Source organism: Ambystoma mexicanum, chromosome 1p, assembly GCF_040938575.1.
Source record: "Ambystoma mexicanum isolate Mex_15411 chromosome 1p, UKY_AmexF1_1, whole genome shotgun sequence".
NCBI classification, from domain to species: domain Eukaryota; kingdom Metazoa; phylum Chordata; class Amphibia; order Caudata; family Ambystomatidae; genus Ambystoma; species Ambystoma mexicanum.
Genome location: NC_090921.1, coordinates 455,227,790 through 455,253,068, shown reverse-complemented (window position 1 = coordinate 455,253,068; position 25,279 = coordinate 455,227,790). Strand labels below are relative to the sequence as shown.

At 46.6% G+C, this 25,279-nt stretch overlaps 1 protein-coding gene across 3 annotated transcripts in view; it reads left to right on the top strand.

The window, feature by feature from the left end:
• The window catches only part of ELL (elongation factor for RNA polymerase II), an 869,801-nt gene that overhangs the window by 735,396 nt on the left and 109,126 nt on the right, over nucleotides 1-25,279 (top strand). For 2 of the 3 annotated variants that reach the window (XM_069649283.1, XM_069649285.1), the window contains one exon: nucleotides 8,369-8,413. In XM_069649283.1, the coding sequence (XP_069505384.1) occupies nucleotides 8,369-8,413 (45 nt within the window). Of the gene's footprint in view, nucleotides 1-8,161; nucleotides 8,270-8,368; nucleotides 8,414-25,279 lie in introns of those variants that run through there. The other variant, XM_069649284.1, reaches the window with a different exon arrangement.

Here is a 25,279-nt window from a genome sequence, read left to right as displayed (position 1 = left end):
GATGACATTTTGCAGGCGAGCTATTCCCATGGAACCCAATGTTTGCATACTACGTTTTCACACACCAAGTTGGGAAAGGCTGAGATTGTCTTCCTGGTATTTGGTACTGCAAGCTGGCATGTGAGCGCAGGTCTCTTCAACATCTATCTTCTGAACCTATCACTATGCGTTTCACTTTTAGTTATTGCATGTAATCAAAGAAAGCTAAAAATGCTTCACAAGTTGTGCTGTAAACTGGATGCACTACAGTGGATACAGAATGCATTTAATTATTAATGAACAATATTGGATCTTGTGAACAAGAGCAGACAATTCTCCAGCATTGGATCTTTCATGGATTCACATGCTTAGAATATTCCCCGTCAGGCTGGGAACCCTCGGTACATTTATAAAGATGTTTTCCATAGGAACTTTTTTTGACACTTTTGTGTCCTATCTATGTCGTTTTGGCCCGCTTGCGCCTGCTCCAATAGGGCGTAGGGATATAAATATCCCCGCCCCTCGGCTCCCTTCAAATTTCAACCGTCTTCCAAAGTAGTGGGATCACCTCGTGTTATCTGCTATTTTACAAGGTTGATTTTCATTTTCTTTCCCAGTGTCTGGGAAGGCGTTATTTCGTCTGTGTGCTACATGCGGATTAAAAAAGGTTTACGAAGGAGATGGGCATATGGACTGCCTGTATTGTCTCCATCCTCATCGTTGGGCGGACAGTTGTTAAATTTGTAAAGGCTTCTCACAGAAGACCCTGAACGACCGAAATTGACATCTGGTGACGTGGCTGAATGACGGAGCGGGAGTGTACCCTCCCTCGGAGGTAGGCTCTACACATAGTTTGGCCTCGAGAGCTAAATCTCTGGTGGTCCCCCGCCGCTCTGTATCTGTGGAGCTGACGCCGAAGAAGCCACATTCGATGGAGAAACATTCCTCTGAGAAACATTCTACCAGGGAATTATCATCAAAAGGAAAAGCTTTGTCTTCTTCCTCCTCGTCAAAAAAGGAGAGTAAAGATCTTTAAAGACCTCCTCAGGTGACCATCATAGGTCATCCTCGAGTTGAGATTCGTCGAAGCATAAGTTAAGTTCAAAAAAGGCGGGTTCGCCTCAGGATTCTGCGCCACAACCACAGTTGTTGTTGACGGAACTTCGATCGTCGATGCCCTCATTACCATCAATGCAGGGTATTCCTGCAGTAGCTCCGTCAATTCAAACTACGACGACTGTTGAGAAGTTGGCATCGCCGACGGTGGCCCCTCCAGAGGGCTGGCAGCCAGAGGTGTACGATCCGATCTTACCAGAGACCCTGTTGCAACAGGAGACGGCCTTTTCCAGATCATCCATAAAAGATGATCGTGAACCAGTGGTTGGCCCAACGGAGCTTGGATTACAGGGGTCAACTACTTGACTATCTCGAGTGTGCGAAGTATCCCAGTTACAACGCCTTTACTGAATCCCCAGGCGGTGTTTTCCTTAGAGGTATTGTCCACATTGCAGACTCTATTGAACCGGTTGGGCGTGAAGTTGCCTCACGTTGGTGCTCTGGCAGTGGTACATGCTATGCCAGCCGATGATGAGCCAGGTCCAGCCCCCCGGTCAATGGCCAGGGTACCAACTGCCCTTCCGGTTAATGATCTTCTACGCTCACACCCTGAGGAAGGAGAACTACGAGTCGGAACGAGGAGTCTTTTTCAGACATAACATCATCCCCTTCAAGAGACCCGACATGGCAGTCGGAGGCTGAGATGGAAGCTCCAAGAAGTCCGGCGCAACCATCACCACCGGATGACATTGGATCCTTCCACACAATGATGGGTAAGGCATGTACCGAGTTTGGCCTGGCCCAGGAGGAGGAAAAGAAAGACTGCTTCTTGTTTGATCATATGGGGAAGAGGAGGAAGTCGGTGTTTTCGGTCCCCATTTTAGACCACGTCTGGCAAGAAGGGTTACGAAACATGCGCCATCCGTTTTCGGAGCCTGCTGTTAAAGGTAGACTGGAAAAGAAATGTAAAGCTCCTGAGTCTACTCCAAAATGTTTGTCTTCTCAGCCTTCTCCGGAATCGGTGGTATTGGCAGCTGCCGAAAGAAAGGGAAGGTCATAACATAAATGTACAACCCCCCCGGACAACGAGGCCAGGAGGCAAGATCCCTTTGGCAAGAAGGTATTGTCGATAGGAGCAACGACAGTAAAGGCAGAGATGTGGCATTGTTTAGCCCCCATACTGGAACATCTACCGGACGAGCACAGAAAATCTGCTATGTTGCTGGTGCGTGAGGGGGAAGAGGCGTCAAACCACTCAATTAACATCGCCGTAGACCTGGCGGAATCAGGTTTTAAATAAATAAATAAGCAATGGAGTGGTTTTGAGGAGGCAAGTCTGGCTCAAATGTACAAACTTTCGACCAGAAGTACAATATAAAGTGCTCGAAGTGCCGTTTGAATGGGAACAATTATTTGAGGAGAAAGTGGACGAGGCCTTAAAAGGCATGAAAGAAGACTCGAACACAGCACACTCTCTTGGAGCCCTTCAAAGTGGCAGAAGTTTTTGTTCTTTTCATCCCTTTAGAGGGGCATCAGGAAATTCCCGTTTTGTGTCATCCAGGGACCGGGGCTTCAGTAGGCCATCGTACTCCTCTTAAGGCTATAGGCGAGATACCCAAATGGCTCGAAGAGGACGAGACTATCAAGCTTCAAGAAGAAGAGGTTGTTATTCATCGACCACGAAGGACAAGCAATCAAAGACCCAACAATGACGAGCTTCAGGACGTCCTGGGAGGCAGTGTCTTGCCGTGTCGATGAGTGGGAGAAAATAACATCAGACCGGTGGGTATTAGACACAGTGAAACTAGGCCACTCTTTGCAGTTCAAAAGCATGTAACCGCACATTCCACCTGTGTTTTCGGTGCAACCCCATCTTCAAATATTACAACAAGAAGTGGTGCTTTTGCTAAAGAAAAGGGGGCTATAGAATTGGTCCCGGCGGCCGAGAGAAGTCTGGGAGTTTACTCCCGGTACTTTGTTGTCAAAAAACCCAACGGCAAGTGGCGTCCCATTCTAGATCTTCGAGATCTCAACAAGACACTAAAAAAATCTGAAGTTCAAGATGCTTACGCTTCAGGAAGTTATCCGATCTATCCAGCCGGGGGATTTTCTGGCATCGTTAGACCTGCAAGGTACATATTTTCATATACCAATGCGTCGACACAGAAAATTTCGGAGGTTTTGTATTCAGGACGAACCCACTATCAATTCAAAGTACTCCCACTCGGACTAAAGTCATCTCCCAGGACGTTCACAAAGTGTTTGGCTCCAGTAGCAGCTTGGTTAAGAAGACAAGTTCATCATGTTTACCCTTACCTGGACGATTGGTTGGTAAGGGGGTAGTCTCCAATAATAGCGCAAGCAAGTCTAAAGACCACCATGCAACTTCTGCAACAGTTAGGCTTTGCGATCAACTTCGACAAGTCCTCCTTAACTCCCTCAAAGAACTTGGTGTTTTTGGGTGCGGAGTTCGAGACGCACTTGTGATTGGTGAAACCATCTGTGGAGAGAGTTCACAAACTCAGGGTCCAGGCTAAGGAGTTATAAGTCAACACCAGGGTGTCGGTGAGGAAATATGTCACTACTACGGGCCATGGCGTTGTGTATCCCCTTAGTAAACAACTGTCGTCTCCTCATGAGACCAATTCAAGAATTTCTGGCAGACCGATGGTCCCAGAGTCGGGGACTTTGGTCAGACAAATTGACCATCAACAACAAGCTTCTGCGAGCACTGCAATGGTGGCAACGCTTCGAAAATCTATCGAGAGGGATGCCCCTGCAGGAACCAGAGTTTCAAATTACGATGGTGACGGATGCTTCTCTGACTGGATGGGGCGCGCATCTGGAGTCCCTACAAGTGCAAGGTCTGTGGTCGTCGGAAGAGGCAACCCTTCATATCAACGTACTGGAGTTGAGGACGGTACATTCGGCCCTCAAGTCCTTTTTACCACACATAAAAGGATCGGTCGTAAGGATATTGACGGACAATTGGATGACAATGTTCTACCTGAGAAAGCAGAAAGGTACTCGTTCCAGAACACACTCGACCGGAGCTCAAGAAATAGGGCATTGGGCTCTCGAACAGAAGATAAGTATATTGGCCTACCACCTGCCGGGAGTAAAAAATGTGCAGGCGGACTCTCTCAGCAGAGAGATGAATCAGCTGCACGAATGGGAGTTGAACGACCAACAACTGGGAAATGTTTTCAGAAAATGGGGCCAACCTTCCCTGGATCTCTTCGCAACGAGAGAGAACAAGAAGTGCGCACAGTACGCGAGCAGGTGGCCACAACCCGACTCACTGGGGGAAGCATTCTCCTTGCCGTGGACGGGCAAGTTTGTGTACGCGTTTCCACTCATACGACTAACTCTACAATGGATTCACAAATACCCATGTCGGGTGATCCTAGTGATCCCTTATTGGGCGAGACAGTCGTGGTTCTCCGACCTGCTCCAGCTGTCGATAGCGCAACCAGTGAGGTTCCAGAAGATTCCGAACTTTCTATCTCAAGACAAGGGGGCAGTGTGGCATCACAATCCGGACAGACTCAGCCTGACAGCCTGGCTCCTGACTTCTCAGAATTTGGAGCTCTAACCATTTAATTGGACTGTCGAATTTTACAAGCCGTGCGGTCTCCGTCCACGAATACTTCGTATGCATGTAAGTGGAGGAGATTCTGCATGTGGAACGCCTGAATATTGCGCCAGAACAGCTTCTTCCATACTTGCTGCACTTAGCAGAAAGGGGTTTATCTTTTTCTTCGATAAAGGTTCATCTGGCAGCCATTTCAAGATTCACTCGTAAAAGACATTCAACACCACTGTTTAGTGATCGGTTAAACACTTCATGAAAGGCTTATTTCAAACTCCCCCCCCCCCCCCCCCCCCCCCACTAAAAAGTTTCCTCCCAACTGGAGTCTTAACCTGGTACTACTGGCAGAACTAATGAAAGCTCCTTTCAAGCCTATGTCGTCGTCATCTTTAAAATTCTTATCGTGGAAATTGGCCTTTTTGGTGGCTATTACTTCGGCACAACGACATTTTCGGAACTACAGGTGTTAGTCTTTGATCCGCCAAATTTGAGATTTTTCAAAGACAAAGTGGTATTAGCAACCAACCCTCATTTCATACCAAAAGTTCCAACTGTCTTCCATAAGCATTTGTCTATTGTACTGCCGACATTCTTCGCAACTCCTTCATCTGTCGTGGAAAAAGCTCTCCATACCTTGGATGTGAAAAGAGCTCTGAAGTTTTACCTCCATCGTACTCAAGATTTTAGAGATACAAAACAACTATTTGTGGCTTATGGCCCTTCGGCAAAGGGAAAAGCAATCTCAAAACAGGGACTGGCTCGCTGCGTTTCATCGACAATTGCTTTTTGCCACTCGAAGGCAGGGAAGCCGCTAGAAAAGCGTCAAAGAGCCCATTCGACGAGATCCACTTTGTCTTCGGCGGCACTGTGGTCCGGGATTCTGCTGGGAGATATCTGTCAGGCGGTATCCTGGTCGGTGCCAGATACATTTACCCGGCATTATTGCCTCGAGCAACAACATGCAGAGGATATACAGATGGGACGAGCGGTCCTACGTCATCTGTTTCAGTAAGGTAAGCCCCATACAGGGGTAGCTCCTTCTATCACTGTATCTTAATGTGTGTTTTAATGTTAACGTACAACGACTAAAAGTTTTTCCATTGCAAAGGACATGTGTGGCTATGATATTGGTTTGCATTACATACCTCCAAATTAGGAGTACTGCTATACAATCTATTCTAAGCATGTGAATCCATGAAAGATCCAGTGCTGGAGAAGGGAATAGTTTCTTACCTGTAACTCCATTTCTCCAGCATTGGTATCTTTCATGGATTCACATACGCCCGCCGGCCTCCCCTGTATGCAAACAGTTATACCCCATAGTACTTTGGGGGGTTAAAATCTGAAGGGAGTCGCGGGGGCGGGGATATTTATACTGCTACGTCCTATTGGAGCAGGCGTAAGCGGCCCAAAACGACGTAGATAGGACACAAAAGTGTCAACATTTTTTCCTATGGAAAACGTCTTTATAAATGTACCGAGGGTTCCCAGCCTGACGACAGGGAATATTCTAAGCATGTGAAACCATGAAAGATGCCAGTGCTGGAGAAATGGAGTTACAGGTAAGAAACTATTCCCTTCTCAACAGAGCACTACACAATATCATGCCTTATTTTCTTGTAAGGTTGAGGGTCTAGTGCAAGTGACGAATGCAATGTTGCTGCCGGTGGGTTACCTTTTCTGTGATGTGCCATTGGTATTAAGCCATTGTAATGGCTGATTTTGGGCCACCTGCAGTGGCACCGTATTGGAAGTAAAATCATATCTGTCCCTATTGTATTGGTAGTGAATACAAAAATGTCAATGTGCAGACTGCACAACTTAATCTATTGGCCTTGTGATGTGTGCTGGTAACTTGCTCTGCTATTCTGTTGTGAGGAGCTGGCACTTCTGCTATGCATGCTAAGCTGTAGTGTGATGTATCAAGCGATGGTTTAAGCATCCCCCCTCATTGAAGGATATTTTATAGAAAGCAGAGAAAGCCATTACTTTCCTCAAGGAAGACTTTGTACTTTCCTTTGCGTCCCACTTACTCTACTCTACCAGGCCCCCTGCCCTGTCGGCATCACCCTCACACCAGCACTGGAAATGTTTAGGAGTGAAGATCAAAGGTGCCTGAATGGTTGCTAAACTGGGCATCAGGAGATTCAGAAGGCACTGGAATTTTAATACTGAAAATAGCACCTTTCCGATTGTGCTGCAAAATATTCTCTGGTCTCTTTTGGACATGTTCAATAATTTAACCTCTATTAAAGGGAGATTGGTAGAGCGCCATTTGCTATGAAATTAGTAACAGTTGCTTTTAGTAATCCCAGGATAAGTTTCACACCCATTTGTCTTGCTCTCTGGAGAACAGCTTTACTGCTTTTACAATGGTTGATGTCTGGTTGTTGGAGCCAAGCTGCAGGAGTAGCGCAGCCAGAAAGTATTGCTGGTTGCTCAACAATACCAAAAGAAAAGTGCTTCCAACTGCCGTCACCTCATTTGCAGTAAGGTTCAGTCTTTTGGCACTCTAATGTAGACAGCACAGATTTAGGATCTTCCTCCCATCCCTGTAGTTCCCATATATTCAGAACTATCAATCTGCTACAATGAGGCATGCTCTACTACTCAGCCACTGAGGTCTGCTGGTTCCGACAACTGACTCCAAAACTGGGTAGATCAATATTGTGAAAAGAGCAAAATGGGTCACTGTGCCCAATGGGAGGCCTTGAGGCATTGCAATGAATGGCTGGAATGGTCCGGGAAAGGACGGTCCCGGGAGGAGGGGGGGAGGAGGGGGGGTACGGGCGGGAATACAAGTTCACTCCAATCCTCAATTCTAGGCAGCTGTGAGCACACCCAGATTTTCTTACATTCCCCTTTCACATTATTTACCTCCACTACTCTGCTAGCTCTCGTGATGCTTTAAAGACATCAGTGAGAAGCAATCCTGAAGCAAGCTGCTGTTTTGTATCCTTTTCAGTGAGTGGTTCCCCAAGTACTTAGCCAGAATATTCTAAATGTTGCTGAAGCCCAGCTGGTGTCTCCTTGCACACGCATTACCATTTGCATTGTATATTTTTTCAATTCAGTTCCGGCCTTAGAACCATTTCACAGGGATCAGCCTGACCAGCATGCAATGAAGCACACAAATACTATAAACAAAATGTGCACATAATTTGTTTTGCTCTGATAAAATAGAGAAGCGTGTGGGTGCACATGTGCGCCCGCAAATGAATTCAGAAAGGGTATTCTTTCGAAAAGATAAGAAAATTAGTGTTTGAATTGTGATGCTCAGCTGAGCAGTCTTTAATACCCGAAACGTCTATGCATCTGTTAGTTGAGGGAAGCGCAATAGGCCATTTAATGGTAACATATGACTTAGCATCTTCGAGTTTTGATATAAATGCTCACTGTTGCTTCCTAGAGTTGCTCATAAGGGGGCCACAATTCTATCTGTAGTAAATACACGAGCAATTTAAAAGGTTTTTTCCTTTTTTTATTTTTAATTTGTAGCCCATCTTGAAATGTTGTTCTATCTTTATATGATAGGTTATTTATAAAGCGCTTAATACTCAGATGTTTCTAAGCGTGGATCCGGGGATCGAACCTGTTGTGCTCTGTGTAGTCTTGCTTCCAAGGTGAGAACGTTGCACCTGAGCTACCCTCCCGAAACTGCTTTGCGTTTGAGGAATGTAGTTGATTTGTTTGTATACGAACTATGCAAGTAATTGCATTTGTTTTTCTTTCGATTAACAGACTATACATGATCAAATTTTACAAGAATATCGGAAAATTAAAAAGGTAAGAAAAGGTCATAAAATGCATTGGAACAAGAATGGGTTTTTTGCACTATTAAACACAATCGTTTTGGCCCTCACTTCAACAATAAGGTACAAAACAATTAAAAAAGTCTTCAAGGGAGTAAAAGTACTTAAAAACGTTGTGTTTTTAATATTGATCTCCACAATATTATACAATAATCTGCAATATTCGACTTAAGTTTCATTATGTGATTTAATAATTATTTAGCTATATGGGGCTGTGGATTCCTGGAGAAATTATATTTTTTGTGAGTCCTGATCCTTGATTTAAAACACTGAAGATGCACGTAATGACTTACTTGAAATTGCACCTGACAATATACCTTTCACTATTCCTTATTGCATGTTGTGTATTCACACAAACATTTTAACCCACTAGTGTAGACATTATTGTATATTTGCTCTTTTAAAAAGTCCTTTTTTCTTGTTACTGCACCGATATCTTGAGATTGATCTTCAGTTATTGTTTATGGTTTGCTTACTGTATGACATTGTATGGAATGTTACTACATTTTATTTTTTCCACTGTGAAAATGCCAGTAAAATTAAACGTTTCTCTGACATGGTGACTGCTTTATGTTAAATAAGCAACCAGAGGATGGTGTTGAATTAGTTAGGGATTCTAATTGTTAGGCAATATTGTATGTAGTAACCCTGTGGGAAACTACACCAGCCTTGTCCTCTTGGCAATAGGTAACCCGACTTTTGGTATATGCATGTATTACACAGGTTGGTAGTGTGACTGAGCAGCCAGGCTTGTCTCAAGAGGGGTCAATGTGAGCTCTAGGGTTGCAACATAGTTTCACAGTGAAAAGAATTCAAATAACACTTATACGCGAGGTTTCTTGATTTAAATAATTAAAGTCAGTTTTAAAATAAGCCTTCTTTAGAAGGGAGCAATTGACAACAATAAAAATACACTTCAAAATACACTCCTTCAGTTCAATAAAGTAAGTGGATACCCTTTTGGGATGGCACGCAGATATTCCTACACCCTGAGTGACTTCAATAGTTAGGACACTGGACATTAATATTTCACTTTTCACGCTTAAATGGTAATACTGAAGTTGTAGCAAAGTGGAAAATGTTAGGGAAGGAAACCATGGTTAACACGTTTCTGAAACAGTTCAGCACTTTTGAACCTCCCAATACAATGTCGATTAACCCTTTCCCAGCTATACAAGTAAGGTAAACTTTTTGGAGGCATAGTTAAACACAGTCAGAGGTTAAGAAGAGTCTTCAGGGAGCCAGGAGAGCCAATGTCAATTGAGCAAAGTCTAGTGGAGCTGTGGCACGGTAAGTCTTGCACAAAGTTAAAGGGAGTTTTGTTGTAAAAAAAAAACACTGTTGGGCCACATGCTGGGAGGCTTGTGAAGGGCAAAGCTGCAAGCAACCCTGCAAAAGGTAGCACATACAAGTCTCAACTGAGAGCAAGCAAGCTACACACAAGAGTAAGTACCCCTAGTTACAGTACTTTGAGTCTGAAGAAAAAGGTTCCAGCTGGCTTCTGTTCCTGTTGTAGTTCCTGCAGGTCCTGTTGTTCCTGGATCTCAGTCATGGGGACAAGAGGGAGGACATCTGGGGACTCCTGCACTACGATTTGGAGGTCGGTGGCAGCAATGGACAAATGTTGGATCAGCGGAACTTTGTGGTTTCAGCTACGTGCAAAGAGCACTACCGCAGTTCTTGGGCACCTTGTGGACTTTCCTTGCTTCTCTTCCAGTTTCTTCTGTTCCATCGTCCAGTGGTCGACTATGCCTTCCTTGCAAAAGACCTTGCCTTTTATGCAAGTTGTTCCCATTAATTTGCAGCCTAGCTGTCACACACACAGCAGGGTGACAGCCAGGCGGCCAATCAACTTTGGGTGCATTCCTGTAACTAAGGAGACTAGGCACAGGGAGTTTCGGGCACCTCCCTTGCTCCCTGCCATGCCAGATCCGCTGGAGCAAGAGGCAGGCTTCACCAGTGAACCCAGCAAAAGACAAAACAAAGGGACTAAACCTGGTTTGGCACGCAGAGTAAACCTCAAGAAGGACCTTTCAAACAAGAAATGACAAAGACCAGTGCCATTTTGCCAAAATTGGTACCCATGGGTACTCTACTGCAGCTGCGAATGCAGCCCGCGGTAATAACACATTATGGTCGGAAAAAGCAAACCACCGCCACCAGCCATTAAATGTAGAAAGAGTAACATAAAAATGTTACACAAGGAGTTAGACAGCAGATATACTAAAGTACCCCTTCAGCACCCTATTGTAAGATAGTGTGTGCTGGGTCTGTAAAGAGGAAAATGTAAGTTTGTTTGTTTATTGATTTGTATGGCACGCCAAACCCTAGGGTAACTGGGTGCTACAGAGTACATGGAAACAGAATTGCTTAAAAACTTAGTTACAAGGTACAGTATAAATATGAACATTGCATCACACTAAATGAGTTACAGAATATACATATGTACAGTCAGGTTGATAAGTGTTGATTGTTATATAGTTAATCTCGGGGGTCATTAGAATGCAGCCATGTGAGAATATTCCGTCTAAAGCTGTAGTAAGACTGGTCTGTTCTGATATCAAGTGGGAGAGTATTCCAGTATTGGGCTGCCTTTACTGGGAAGCTGCTATCGCCTGTTTTTCTAGCCTAAATCTGGGTATTTGTAGGCAATATGAGTTGACAGTTCTGGTGGGTCGAGTGGATGTTTTTCTCACTACTCTTGCTGCCAGGTGGGTGTGCGGGGGCGGGGCAGCGCTGTAAAGACATTTAAAGTTAAGTGATGCTGTCTTAAGTGAGATTCTGTCACAGATTTTGAGCCATTTGTGTTCTCTTCTATAGTTAGATATGTGTTCTTTGGAGAGAAGGTTGAGGGCTGTTCTGAGGGCATTGTACATAGCATTGCAATAGTCAAGTTTGGAGACTATTAGGGCGTTGGCAATGATGATGCAGCTAGCTTGGGTGAGGAAGGCTCTGCTTGCCTTAATGAGCTTACACGTGTAGGCGGTGGAGGATGCTAAGGAGTTAACTTGTTTCTTGAGTGAAAGGGCTGAGTCTAGGTGAAAGCCTAGTATTTTCACTGTTTTGGCAACTGTAATTATATTGTCATTGATGTTAAATGCTGAGTAGTTGGGGCTGAGTTTTTTTAGATTGGCAGCGGATCTGAGGAGCAGGATTTCGGTTTCATCATTCAGGCATAGTCCATGTGTGGCTATCCATGCATGAATGATACATTTTGTTTACCAAGGCCGTATCAGAGATGAAATTGCCCTGAATGGGAATGAGTATCTTGGTGTCATCTGCATAATTTGTGTAGGTGACACCCAGTCTGTCCAATTGGTCAAATATGGGCTTGGTAAATGTATTGTATAGAGTTGGCGAGACGCACGAGCCCTAGGGTATACCGCAAGTTATTTTGAAAGGGTCAGCTGATACCAATATGAGAGAACTCATTGTGCGGTTGTCCAAAAATTATTGGATCCATACAATAGCCTCGTTTGAAAAGTGGGCGGCAGATGCCAGGTGTTCGCACAGGATTGTGAGATCCACCAGGTCAAAGGCCGCCGATAGATCAAGGTGGAGTAGCATGGTGGTGTTTCTCCTGTCATTGAGTTCAACAATCTGTACTTAAAGATCAATTAAAGCTGTTTCTGTGCCATGCTGTGGTCTGAATCCTGATTGGTGGGTACCTAGGAGTTAGTTTCAAGATAGTGCTGGATTTGTAGGCATGCTACTCTATTATCTTGAGGAGGAATGGAACCGTGGTGATGGGCCTGTAGTTAGTGGGAGTGGCAGGGCCTAGAGTTTGCTTCTTGAGGAGAGGTAGGACCCGGGACTCTTTTAGGTTACCTGGGATAGTGTTGGAGGAGAAGGATGCATTAAACAAATTGCTTATGAAAGGGGCGAAGTCCCTTGCGGCATCCTTAATTAGCTGGCAGGGCAACTGTCTCCCTTACAGTTAGGTTTAAGGGATGAGATGATCCTTTCAGTTTCCAGGATGGATATTTTTTTTTAATTTAAATGGGTCAAGGCCAGGTGTATTAGTAATCGTAGGGATGGTGATGAGTGGTGTCTCATTGGGAGTTAGGGAGTCTTGAGATTTTAGTTTGCAGTGTTTTAATTTTATTTGCTAGATAATTTTGGATGCTGGTGCACCATTGTGTGTCTTTGGTGATGTTGTCAGGTGGAGATACGGGGGATTCCAGTTCCCTTAGGATAGCAAATGATTCCCTAGTGTTGGAGCTTGCGTTGCAGATTCTTTCATTAAAGAGATTTAATTTTGTGAATATGATTTCTTTTTTTATAATTGTTGGTGAAGAGTTTGTTTATTTTCTGCAGATAGCGTGTGGCGGTATTTAGATTCTAGTTTCCTTTTTTGCATTCTTAATTATTTTAAGTGTAGGGTGAACCAGGCGTTTAGGTGTGCTTGTTTACTTTTTTGAGGTTTTAGAGGATCAGTAGTGTCTAGAGCTATTTTCATGGCTTTATTGTAGCTCTCTACAAGGAGCTCGGGGTGCTGGTTATTTGGGAGAGCATTGATAGTAGGTAGTAGCAATGCCAGGAGATTGTCTAGAGTTATGTTTTTTTTGGCTCTACTAGGTAAGGGGGGGTGCCATGATTTTCCTTTTGGTGATTTTTTTATTAAGAGTTAATGTAAAGTTGATAAGGTAATGGTCTGTCCAATGTTGAGGGCTCATTATGGTGATAGTGGTATCACAGTTCAGTGTAGCAACCTAGTCCAGGGTCCGTCCTTTGTTGTGGGTTGGGGTGATAACTTTTTGGTTTAGGCCATGTTCAGCTAGCATTGTGGCTATAGATTGGGCTAGCTTGACATCCGGGTCGTTAAATCCTAAATTCAGGTCACCTAGTAGTAGTATTTGTGAGGAATCTTTTGTGTTATTGGTTAAGAGACTAGATAGATCCTCCTCGAAAGTTCCCATGGGGCCGGGTGGCCTGTATATTAGGTAGATGGTTAATGTGTGGCAATTAGAGATGGGCAGTTTGGCTATGAGAAGTTTGCATGATTCGAGGGAAGATGAGGCTTGTAATCTTAAAGCGAGGTTGGTTTTAGCTATGATGGCTAACCCCCCTCCTTTGCTGTTAGGCCTGTCCATTCTGGTCAATTGATAATTTTCAGGAATAGCTAGAGAGAGTGCTGGCCCTGCAGCTTCGTGCAGCCATGATTCGGTGACTGCCAGTCGGTCAAGGTTGTCGGATGATAAAGTATCTGCTATTTCGGTTGCATGGGCCACTAGGGATCTGGCATTGATCAAGGCACCAGATAGAATGGTTACGTTGGGTGTGTTCTGGACTTTTGATGGAATGAGTTTGGGCTGAGTAGTATAGTTGCAGGGTATAGTTGGGTTGGGACATGTCTTAGGGTACCGTGAGGTAGGTTTATATTGTGGGTTAAAAGCCTTGTTGTAACATGTGGGCTCGTAGAGGCGGGGTAATCTAGCTCGAAGTCTGCTGTTTCTGTCCACAGTGATGCACGGTGCGTATTTAGAGGAGGACATAATGAAGGCAATAATCAGTATGGTAAGGCACAACAGAGAGGTTACCTAGGTCTTGTTAAGGCACATCGTAGTGGTTGGGAGTGGGGAGCAAAGTAGTTTAGCTCAAGTTGGACCACTTGATTCTAGCCTGCTGTTAGTGCCTACATGCTGACCCTAGCTAAATGTGATCACCATGTTGCACAGTCTGTTGTGTAGCCGCTGTGACCACTTGATTCTAACATGTTTGTGCCTACATGCTGACCCTAGCTAAATGTGATCACCCTGTTGCATAGTCTGTTGTGACCACCTATAACCTAGCCGCTGTGACTACCCTCATTCTAGCCTGCCTATTTGAAATAGCCAACTGCTAGACCTGTGCGCCCTTCTGGAACAGCCTATTGCCAGACGCTGAGTTGCTCTCATAACCTGGTATACATGATACCAGTACAAGTCAGTTTCACTTTACTACTCTTGGAAATAGCAGTTATCCAAGAGAAAGTATTTAAACCTTAGCAGAAATCCAAAGGATTTCTGTGACACTGCTCAGAGGGTGCTGTGTGTCACAAGGTAAAAAGATGATGCCTATGGAGTTTGTCCGACTCCGAAACTAAAAGAAACAGTGTTCAAATCTGAGAACAACACATGGGTGAGTGAGAAAAAGGACTCTCACAGGTCCCAAAGTCCAGCAAAAGAGCTGGGGGTCTCTAAGGAGAGATGAATTAAACACTTAAATGAAAATTCTCCCTAACACTAATAAAGAATCTAGCAATAAAGACGATTCTATTGAGCAAGGCACGCTGCCTGTCAACAGGATGGCCTAATCTGAAAACTGCACCCAGACCTAGGTTTGCTTTATTGTGCTTTCCGGAGTGTGATTTGGGCCTATTTACAATATTTCGTGCTTCAAGTAAATAATTTAAATTGCTAATTTTCTAAATGCATCAGGAAAATGCTGCCTGTTGTCTGGCTAGGAAGAAGGGGAATTAACTCAACACTTTTCTAATGTTCTGTATAAATGGTTGTAGGATTAGGAAAGATTTTGAATTTTACCATTTTATACATGATCTTGATCTTTAGTTCTTGCCCCAAGGATGAGAGAACTGTTCTTGTTAAATTTCCCTTGATAGCATTGCATAATCTGCCTCCATGGTTTGAGGTGAAGTATGTGAGCTGGGGAGTCCTTTGGACTTCAGAAAGAAGTTATTTTGCTGCTCACATGGGCAGGTCGCCAACTAGCAAAACTGTTTCATGCACTGAAGCATTGGAATGTGATGTGCATTTCCACAGTGCCTGAGAGTGCGTGTAAAGATCTTTAGGTTTTGGCTGATATGGCTAGATTTAGAGATTTAGTTGGTCAGCATGGTGGCTGCATTTTGGCATCTCTTAAACTGTAACAGGTTTATCTTTGGAGACCTCGTAGCAGCATGTTGTCATAATTGAGGCTAGGAGGACCTACACTAATAAACTACACGAATGTTCTTTCTGGCCATGGTTGAACTATACTTTAGATCATTTTAAGGCTTCATGGCCTGGTGGCAATCAAACCTAAACATGGATGTCCATCTACATAAGACTGCTCTTGTGCTACAAGGCACTAATCAATCCTTCTCATCCTGCTTTCATTCTCGTGACGGTTGCTTTACTCCCATTGTAACCATTCACTTGTGGGCAGCAACCACATCTATCGTTGGGAAATCCACATACATGTTTAATGTAGCTGTATGATTACATCCTATTCTAGTTAGAGGTACTTTCGGATGGTAGGTGCAAACGCTTCTATGAGCTACACCCAAACATATGAAACAGATATGATCAGGGGTGTTTGTAGTCCCAAAGGTTAAATAGATTAAAGTTTGGAGGACAAGCTATAATCCCCCGGGATGTAGATCAACAGTAAAATATTTCAAGCAGCAACACTACTGCAAGTATTAAAAAGGACTGTCCAGGTAAGGCTCTGATAAATAAGTCTTTACTGAACTCCTACCCTTACAAGGGGGGCAGGGGAGAACAGTGATAGAGGGTGACTATATAACATAGGAAGGTATTTAAGGAAAATACATATTTAAATGTCTTTGGCCATGGTCTTTAGGGCCCAAGGTAAGGCAAGTAAGACAGGGTGTCTGGGATACCGAGGGTGGGGGTGGGGGGGAGAAGGACACCTAGTCTACATGTTCCGTTGAAGATTAACACTCCTGCTGGCTTATAGGCTCTTCTCATGCGCTTCAGCGGCATTGTCACACTTCAAGCTGGCTACATGGTCCTGATCAGTGGCTCGATTCATTGAAGCTTAAGGTTTAGTGCTGTGCCTTAGTTGGTGATGGCTCATCTGGCTCATGGCAGCAGGGTTGTTGCTGGATCGGTCCGCTCTACCTCCTTGATCGTTCGGTACAATGTTGTGAAGATGGTTAGACTACTAAGGTGGTGCCTCTGTGAAGCAGCTTTGGTATTCTGGAAGTTAAACTGCTTGGAACTGACTGAAAGTACGTTTTATCCTACGGACACAACAGCCGGTGTCAAACGTGATGTTTTTGGACATCTTGCAGCTGTGGTCTCTTCCAGAGAACCATGTACCGAAGAGCCATTCTGCTTTTTTCCCCTCACAGGCTTAAGGTTACTGAGACATCTCCAGGCACTCTGTGTCCTGGGTACATAGGTGGCCAGGTCCATTGGTCCTCAGCTGAAGGCAAGCTCCAGGTTCTTCAAACTGATGCTCCTTATTTTCCCCAAGGGGCATTAAGGTGAAGTCTCTCGTTCCTCTGAATAGCTGTATTCGCCCACATGGAAACTGACTTTAAACTGTCAACATTCCCAACAGGTTGCGTGAGGAGTTCCACTCCATTATGAGGCTATTCCTAGTGGGGGAATGGTTACTAAGCTTCGAGCTTAGATTCATTGGGTATCTTTAAATTGAGTGTCCTTCCTCTTTCTCTGCATTTCCCAGACTACCTTCCTCCTAGAGGAATTTCTTTCGGCAAAAGTGTAAAATGAAGGTAAAATCCAAAATGGTAGATGGCAACGTCGCTGACGCAGAGCTCCCATAACTACACCCATGTATTTAACCAAGCGAACAAGGGACTCTAAGCAACAATTTAGTGATTGCAATCAATCAGTGCCCACTATTAAGGCCGCAGCAGTCTGAGTTAGGATTCCTGTCCTCAGAATTTTCCATTCACTTGTGGATGAATTGAACATGGCATGGGTCCTCGTTTCTACCATTTGCCTGATTAATCGTATTCACACTAGCTCAGATACTAGCAGACTGGCAATATTCTGGTTTTGAATTGACAAAAGCATGATTGGCCATAGTGTTGCACAGACAAAATTCTAGTGTTATGACTGTGTTTTTTATCAATTCTCATAAAACTGACCTCGTTGAGTTTTTAGCCTGGGAGCTCAGTTTCTTGGCATATTAACTTAGTCTTGCTGATTAAATTCTGTCCCTTCACTATTCTATTTTATATAATGCCTGTGAAAATTTTGTGAGTTTAGCACCTTTGCTGGAATCATTTCACCATTGTTTGGGCATGTTCATATTTTTCCATGGTGGCACAATTCTCTAAAAGCAGACTCCTTTGTAGGGGCGCTGTCAGATGCCAATGAAAATGGCCGCCTGAGAGAGTAGCTGCGCTGTGAAACACAAATCCTGTTGAAAACCCTGTGTATCAGTGAACATTTTCCCACAAATTGCGGCGGACGAGGAAGCTGAAGCTCCACGGTACTGGCAGGCTCCTGAGGGATGTAAAAGCACCCGTTCATAATGGAGCAAACCCGTGCTGTAATACTGGCTGACTGCCTGGGCAGGAAGCGCTTGCGAGACTGGCTTACCCCCCCACTGCGGGCTGGTTGTAATCCGGAACGCCGGCAACAGACGCGTACTACCCGGAGAAGGGCCACGGACGTGGAAGAGCATTCCGGCAGACCCAAAGAAAGAGGAGAGATCGTACACTGAGACAGGAGTGAGGGTACCCATAGCGGCCCGCAGGCACCAGTTGCAAGTAGGACGAGATCATCTGCAAGCAGGTGCGGGCGCGGTCTAACCCTCCCCGGCGGCTGCCGTGTGTGCGAGTGGCTGGCTGGCCGGGTTGAAGGTGGGCTCCCCCGTAAAGACCTGACAGGTCCGTGTGGTGGGCACAGACCCTCCGGCAAGGGAGACGTGCAGAATTAGAGCCCACTAAAATTAACATAAGAAAATTACGAGGAGCGGCAGCCGGGGCAGGGGAGGCTACATTAGGAGAGAATGTGGTGCTGAGATCCAATAACAACAACATGGACCCCCAACCCCATATCTGACATTATATACCCCAGGGTGCAGAAGGAAGTCCTGCAACATACAATAGCAGAAGGTTAGCCGAGGAGCCAGCACAATTGGAGGAGAGGTGCATGCCACTACTGCTCACGAGGCCAGCCGTCCCTCCCACGCCAACGGCAAGCTTGCTGTGATCCGGAACGAGGGTACCCAGAGTGGCCCCGAGGCACCAGGTTTACGAAGGACGTGAATATCCGCAAGTGGGTGCGGGTGCGGGCTATCCCACCCTGGCGGCCTCCGTGTGTGCTGGGTGCGCTCTTCCAAAACAGAGAGGCACGTAGGGTGGGCACAGGCTCACCGGCATGAGAGAAGCAGAATCGGAGCCCATAAATATAAACATAAGAAAACTACTAGGGGCAGGAGCCAGGGCAGGGGAGGCTACATTATGGGACAAGTTGGTGCTGAGTCCTAATAGCAACAACGCGGTCGCCCCCCCTCAACCCCCACCTTTATCTGACAATATACACCCCGGGGAGCAGAAGGAAGCCCTGCAGCATATTATAGCGAGCCAGCACATGTGGAAGTGAGGTGCATGATACTACAGAGGACTGCAACACCGTAAATAAGAGCCCCTCAACATGATAGTGAGAGAGGCTGGACTAAGAATAGCTCCTAACACAGGCTGAAATAATTGCACCAGGACCCGGTTTAGGAGAGGTGCCCGTATACGCACATAGCCCACGCTCAGTATGCCCAGAGGCAATAAACATAATAGAAAGGTACCCATGGACGCGTTTACCAACATCAATATGGGAGACCAAACTGTCGGAGCGTCACAGAACCGCACAGCCCTAGAGGAGGGGGGGGGGGGGAGATCACCGGACCCCTATATGGCGGCACTGCAAACTGGATTCGCTGCAGTAAACACTAAACTGGACGAGATTGGCAGTACCATTTCGTCCATCAAAGCAGATCTACATCAGGTAAACGCACAAGTACTGGAAACAGAGAACCTGATAAGCACCGTTGAGGACAACGTAATCAACCATGGCAAAGACATGGAAACCATCAAACACCTGAAAGTAGTCCAAATGAAATGTGAAGATTTGGAATCTAGGTCCCGCCGTAACATCAGGGTAGTAGGGCTGGCAGAAAAACAAATGAATGTCCCATTGGAGGTGTATATGGAAGAAGTAATCCGGGCAGTACTCCCTGACGCCCAGCGATCACAGCAGTTCCAGATTGAGAGGGCCCACAAAGTCCTGACGTCACCCCACCCTGCCCCCCTGCCCCGAAACCCGGAGCACCGCCATGCACAGTCATTGCTTGCATCCTCCATTACCGTGACAGGGACACAATCCTGCGTCTGTCCCGAGAGAAAGGCACCCTAACATATGACTCTGCTAGGATACATATCTACCCTGACTTCTCAAATGGGGTGCAAGCTGCTCGTCGCAACTTTGACCACGCCAAGAGAGCTCTTGGGGCACGTTCTATCCCCTGTGCAGTGATGTACCCCGCCAAGTTACACCTGCAATATGCCGGAAAGAATCACTTTTTTGATTCCCCAGATGAGGCCATGGGGTATATCGAGCGGAATATCCTGCAATCAACAAATAAGGATCCAGTACCTGGACACTGTGAGCATGAGAATGCAGGATAATCTACTAATTCTGGATACCCAAATCTACAGGTGCGGCAGCCCTTAAGGCGGTCTGGTTGGCAGATGGAAAAGGGCAGAATAACCGTACAGAGCCACACATCAGTTCAAAGGTTGAAATGTTATGACGGATTTACACCGTTCAGTTGGGGAGATGGTGAGGGAGGGGGTGGGAGGGGAGTTGGGCCAGTTGCCCACGGGGCGCAGCAAATGAAACATTATATTGTACACGGACCAGGAACATACAGCCTGATATGAAAGCGGGATGTAGACCGAAGAGGAAACTGGGCAAAGCAAATCAACACTGGTGAGTACGTCGCATGCAACAGGATACTGCAAGAGCAGAGGGAGAGGCTACAACATACCTATGACACCATGATCAAGGACACCGCAGATGTAGGAGGTTAGGCTACTCACTTGGAACGTACGGGGACTGGCACACCCGATAAAAGCAAGAAAGATACTTGCCTATGCAATGCGGCATAAGATCGACATACTGCTCTTGCAAGAGACACATGCCACCAGGAAGGTCACGGATGCATTCGCACGAAACTGGGGTCACATAAAGGTGGCTATGAATTACTCCTCAATGGCGAGATTCTCACAATAGTACATAAGAGGATTAACTTTCAGATGTCCAAAGTACTAACCGAGGAAAAGGGCTGCTATGCAATTGTGCGCGGACAGCTACACAACAGGGAAGTCCTATTGGTCAACAGTTGTGGCCCAAATTGCTTTGTGAAACCTAGGCCTTTCTCCCTCTATTCAGGATTCCTCCCTCTCCCTCTATCCCAGGATTCTTCTAACCTGCGCATGAGGTTAGCTCCGTAAGTCTGAGTGCTGGCATCCTGGCACACTGCTCAACACCCTGCCTCTCACTCCCGGCTTGCCGACTCTAGCGTCCCCTCCAGTACTTCCACCTCTCTCCTTCCCACCTACTCTATGGTGCTCTCTGTCTCTCCTATCTTCTTTATTGGCTATCCTGCCCTCCTCACAAAATCTGGAAGGAAGAAGTTTAAAAAGGACATCCTGGTCTCCAACCCAGGGCTCCTTATCGCCGACACCTACACCAGTGCCTCCTCTAAGGAAACTCTCACCGACATACTCGATCGTTCCTTCGCCAGAACAATGGACCCTTCATATGGTCTCTGTGCTCTCCCCTTTCTCGTCTTCTCCCATTAATGGTGGCACCCGTTGGGATGCCCTTCTGGCCCCCTTCCATTCCTCTAAGGTCATCATTAATGTTTACTTGAAAGGGACCGTCTTGATCCAAGGCCCTCAGGCCAACCTTCACCTCTTTGATCAAAGCTTTCCACGCCTCATCAATTTCCTTTCTTCTCCTGCTGTCCCCTCCTCCCTTTCTGTGCCTACCTCACCTCCCTCTTCTACCTCCAGCTTGGCTACCTTGCCTTCACCTTCTCTCTCTGCCCCCTCTCGGGCTCCTTCTATACCTCCGAGCTGTAGCCCTCCTCGGAAGTCCTTCCAGGATGGCAACCTTCTCCATATTGCCACTCTAAACTCTTGCTCGTCAAACACTCCCCTGATATCTGCCGCCTCCTGGAAGAACTTGACCTCAATGTCCTCGGGCTCACAGAGACATGGTTTACGGCCAGTTCTGTCACTAGCTTTGACACGCTCCTACCTAACGGCTACAAGATCCTCTCTGCGCCTAGGCCCAACCGCTCTGGAGGTGGTGTAGCCCTGATCTTCCCTGAGTGGATTCCTGCCTCTGTCACTCCCACGCATGCCTATTCCTCCTTTGAATGCCTCGTCTGCAGGCTCTCTCTCTCCCCTGGCCATTCCCTTACTGTGGCTGCTATCGATCGGCCACCTGGTCAGACCTCCTTCCTCTCTGAGTGGGCGGACCTCTCCTCCTCACTCCTGGCCTCACCCCCTCAATGCCTCCTTCTTGGAGACTTCAACATCCACCTGGATGCCTCCTGTCCTCCCTCTGGACTCTTTCGCAACCTTTGCGACTCTCTCACTATTCTCCCCTCTGGCCCAACTCATTCTGCAGGACACACTCTGGATGTCCTGATCTCCTCAGACCTTCCCCTCTCTGTCCCTCTCTCCACTCCTCTCTCCTGGAGTGATCACGTTCTCCTCTCACCTCACCTCACCCTCCCTACCCCCCAGGCCAAGCCACCTCCAGCACTGTCACCCACCTCCTCGGTCATCCGACCCATGAAGCGCGTGTCAGTTGAGGCTTTTGCCGCCACCTTCTCACCACCTCCTCCCTCTATGGCTGACTCTCACCCTGACACAGCCCTCTCCATGCTCCACTCTGCTATATCTGATACTCTTGATATCCTTTCCCCCGTCATGAGAATCCACCTGAAGTCCAAAGCCAAGTGCAGCTCATGGTACGACTTGGACCTCGTCACCCTAAAACGCAAGTGCAGGGTGGCCGAGAGGAAATGGTGTGCTTCGTGCACATCCTCTGACAAACTGGCTTGCCGCCTGCTCCAAAGACAATACCGGCTCTCTGTCCTAACCAAGAAGAGAGCCCATATCTAAGCCCACATCTCTGTGGCATCAAACAACTCGGCAAAACTCTTTAAAATCTGCAATGAACTGGCCAATCGTGCCGCAGTCTCTACCTCCGCTATCCCCTCCCAGGCCCTCTGTACGGCACTGTCTTCTCACTTCATCTCTAAAACTCGGGACATCCTGTCCTCTCTCTCCTCCTATCCGCCACCTCCCCCCCACTCCCTGCTCCTCCTCTGGCCTTCAACTCTCTCTTCCTAAATATCTTCCTTCTCGACCTCTTCGCTCTTCCGGCTCCAACTCCCTCAGGGTCAGTCACTTCTCCAAGCAACAAGTTGGTGGTCGATCTCTCTCTCTCAGGCAGGGGCCTCCCCCTGGAACAGCCTTCCTGCCTCCCTGAAACTTGAGGAGAACCATCTCCAGGTCCGGAAGCACCTCAAAACCTTCCTCTTTGCTTCTGCTTTCACTCTCCCTCTCCCCTGTTGATTTTCCGGACAGATACTGCACTGGATACCTGGCCATCCCTCTGATCCTGGGCCCAGGCCCGCCAGTTGCCCACCTGCACTGCCTCCCTGGCAACCCCTGCACCTGGGGACTGTTTTCTGTATCCTTACAGTCCCCCTACCAGCACTTACGTTCTGCACATACACTTGCCACTTGCTGGCCGTTTTTATCTTATTTATTGCACTATCCCTTGTACTGCACCCCCCCCTCTCCCTTCCCCCTCGCACTTTTCCCTCTCCCCCATCCCATGCACTTGCATGATCTGAATGACACCTGGCCTAGTAGGATCGTTGTCTGTCTTCCCTTTGTTCCCCCTCCCTTGCCTCGTCACGCCTTGAAACACTTGTGTATAGGCGCGTTATAAATACCATATCATATATCAAACATTGACAGCCCGAGTTCTATCTTCACATTGTGGAACTGATATCGTCAATTGGGACGGCAAATGTGATATGGGGCGGGGATCTCAATCTAATTCTGGACCCGGAGATGGACCGATCGATGGGAAACCATAGGGCGAACACTAAAGCGGCACTCGCACTTAAGGCAATGGCTACTTTACCCCTGGCAGATGCATGGAGGGAGCTGCACCCCCTCGAAAGGGACTATACATTTTACATGGGGCAGGGCGGGTGTCGGGTGGGGTGGGGGGGAGGGAGAAGGGGCTCTCGAGGGGAGGGGGGGCTCACGGAACCAGCTCACGAATTGACAATTGGCTGTGCGCCCCCGAGTTGATATCAGAGATGGAACAGAGCTCAATCCTACCACGTACAATGTCAGATCATTCCCCGGTCCTCCTGAGACTGGCACCCAAAAACATGGAGCGTACTACTCACACATGGCACATGCCTCCAGAGCTACTAAAGGATGAATTGGTGATCAAGCTACTTAGAACAGAGAGAGAGGACTTTTTTGGACACAACTCAGGCACAGTACAGACCCAGAGTTCTGTCTGGGAGACGTTCAAGGTGTGGTGAAGAGACCAGTTGATGGGGACAGCATATGGAGCCCTAAGGGAAATAAGGAAGAACTTATCCCAGGCAGAACAGGAACTGAAGGACCTTGAGACCCAGCAATCAGTGCTCACAGGGAATGAGCATTTGCAAAAAATACAAGAACACTTAGAAAAATTCAAGACTCTGGCAGAGAAAGAAGTATTCTACATAACCCAACCCGTGAAGGCAAGAAAATATGGTGAAGGGAATAAGGTGAGCAAGGCAATGGCAACCCTTATCAGGGCTGAACAGGGATGAAGACACATTACTAGTAACTGTGACACTGCAGGGAATGTAAAGACAGCCCCAAATGCAATAAACGAAGAGTTCAAACTGTTTTATTCCAAGCTGTATGCAAATGTGGACACAGTGACCCCGGGAGACCTCCAAACATACATGGACACATTCCCGCTACCCAAATTGGTCTATGCAGAAAGCGCTAGAACTCCCATTGACAGCCGAGGAAATTGAGCAAGCCATTTTGGATCTCCATGCTGGTAAAGCTCCTGGATCTGACTGCATCCTGCTCGATTTCTACAAGGTATTTAAGACTGAGCTTGCCTCGAGACTACTGGAGATCTGGGAAGAGGCACTCGAGAGGGGAAAATTACCAAGTACCATGAGAGAGGCAATCATAACAGTCCTTTTAAAGCCCCAAAAACCTCTGCAAGACCCAGCATCCTATCGCCCATTATAATTGATAAATTGGGACGCAAAGGTCTACGCTAAGGCAATAACAAATCGGCTGATCCACACGGACCAAACAGGATTCATCCCAACTTGATCAACAGCGTTAAATTTGCAGAGATTTTTTGTAATCACATTGCAGTTGAACCCCAAAGCCAAGGCAGCCGCAATTACCCTGGACGCTGAAAAAGCATTTGACTCTGTATCCTGGAGCTATATGTTTGCAATGCTAGAAAAACTGGGATTTGGGCCAATGTTTAAGTGCCATATCCGTTTGTTGTACAGGAATCCCACAGCAATGGTAAGAACTAACACTCTGTCCTCTCCTTTTGAGCTGGATAGGGGCACCCGGCAAGGTTGTTCACTGTCCCTTCTCATATTCGCGTTTACAATAGAGGGCATGGCCGCTAAGGTCAGACATGAACACATGTGGAGGGGTATTTGTATCACAGGGGCCCCCCAGCTGCTGTCCCTTTACGCTGACGACACAAAGGTGTATGTTAGATGTCCGGAATTACACTTGCCCCCGATAATGCAGGAAATAAATACTTCCTCTGCGTACTCTGGTTATAAAATCAACCAGATAAAATCAGAAATAATTCCATTGACACCAACCATAGAGCAGTCCCCAGCCACATCAGCTTTTAGATGGTCCCCCACAACAGCACAGTACTTGGGAATAATGTCCACTGACAGACAGACCCTTTACACTAACAATTATGAACCGTACCTGAAACTCTTGGAACACAAACTGGCAGTTTGGAGTAGGCTGCCGATATCCATGTAC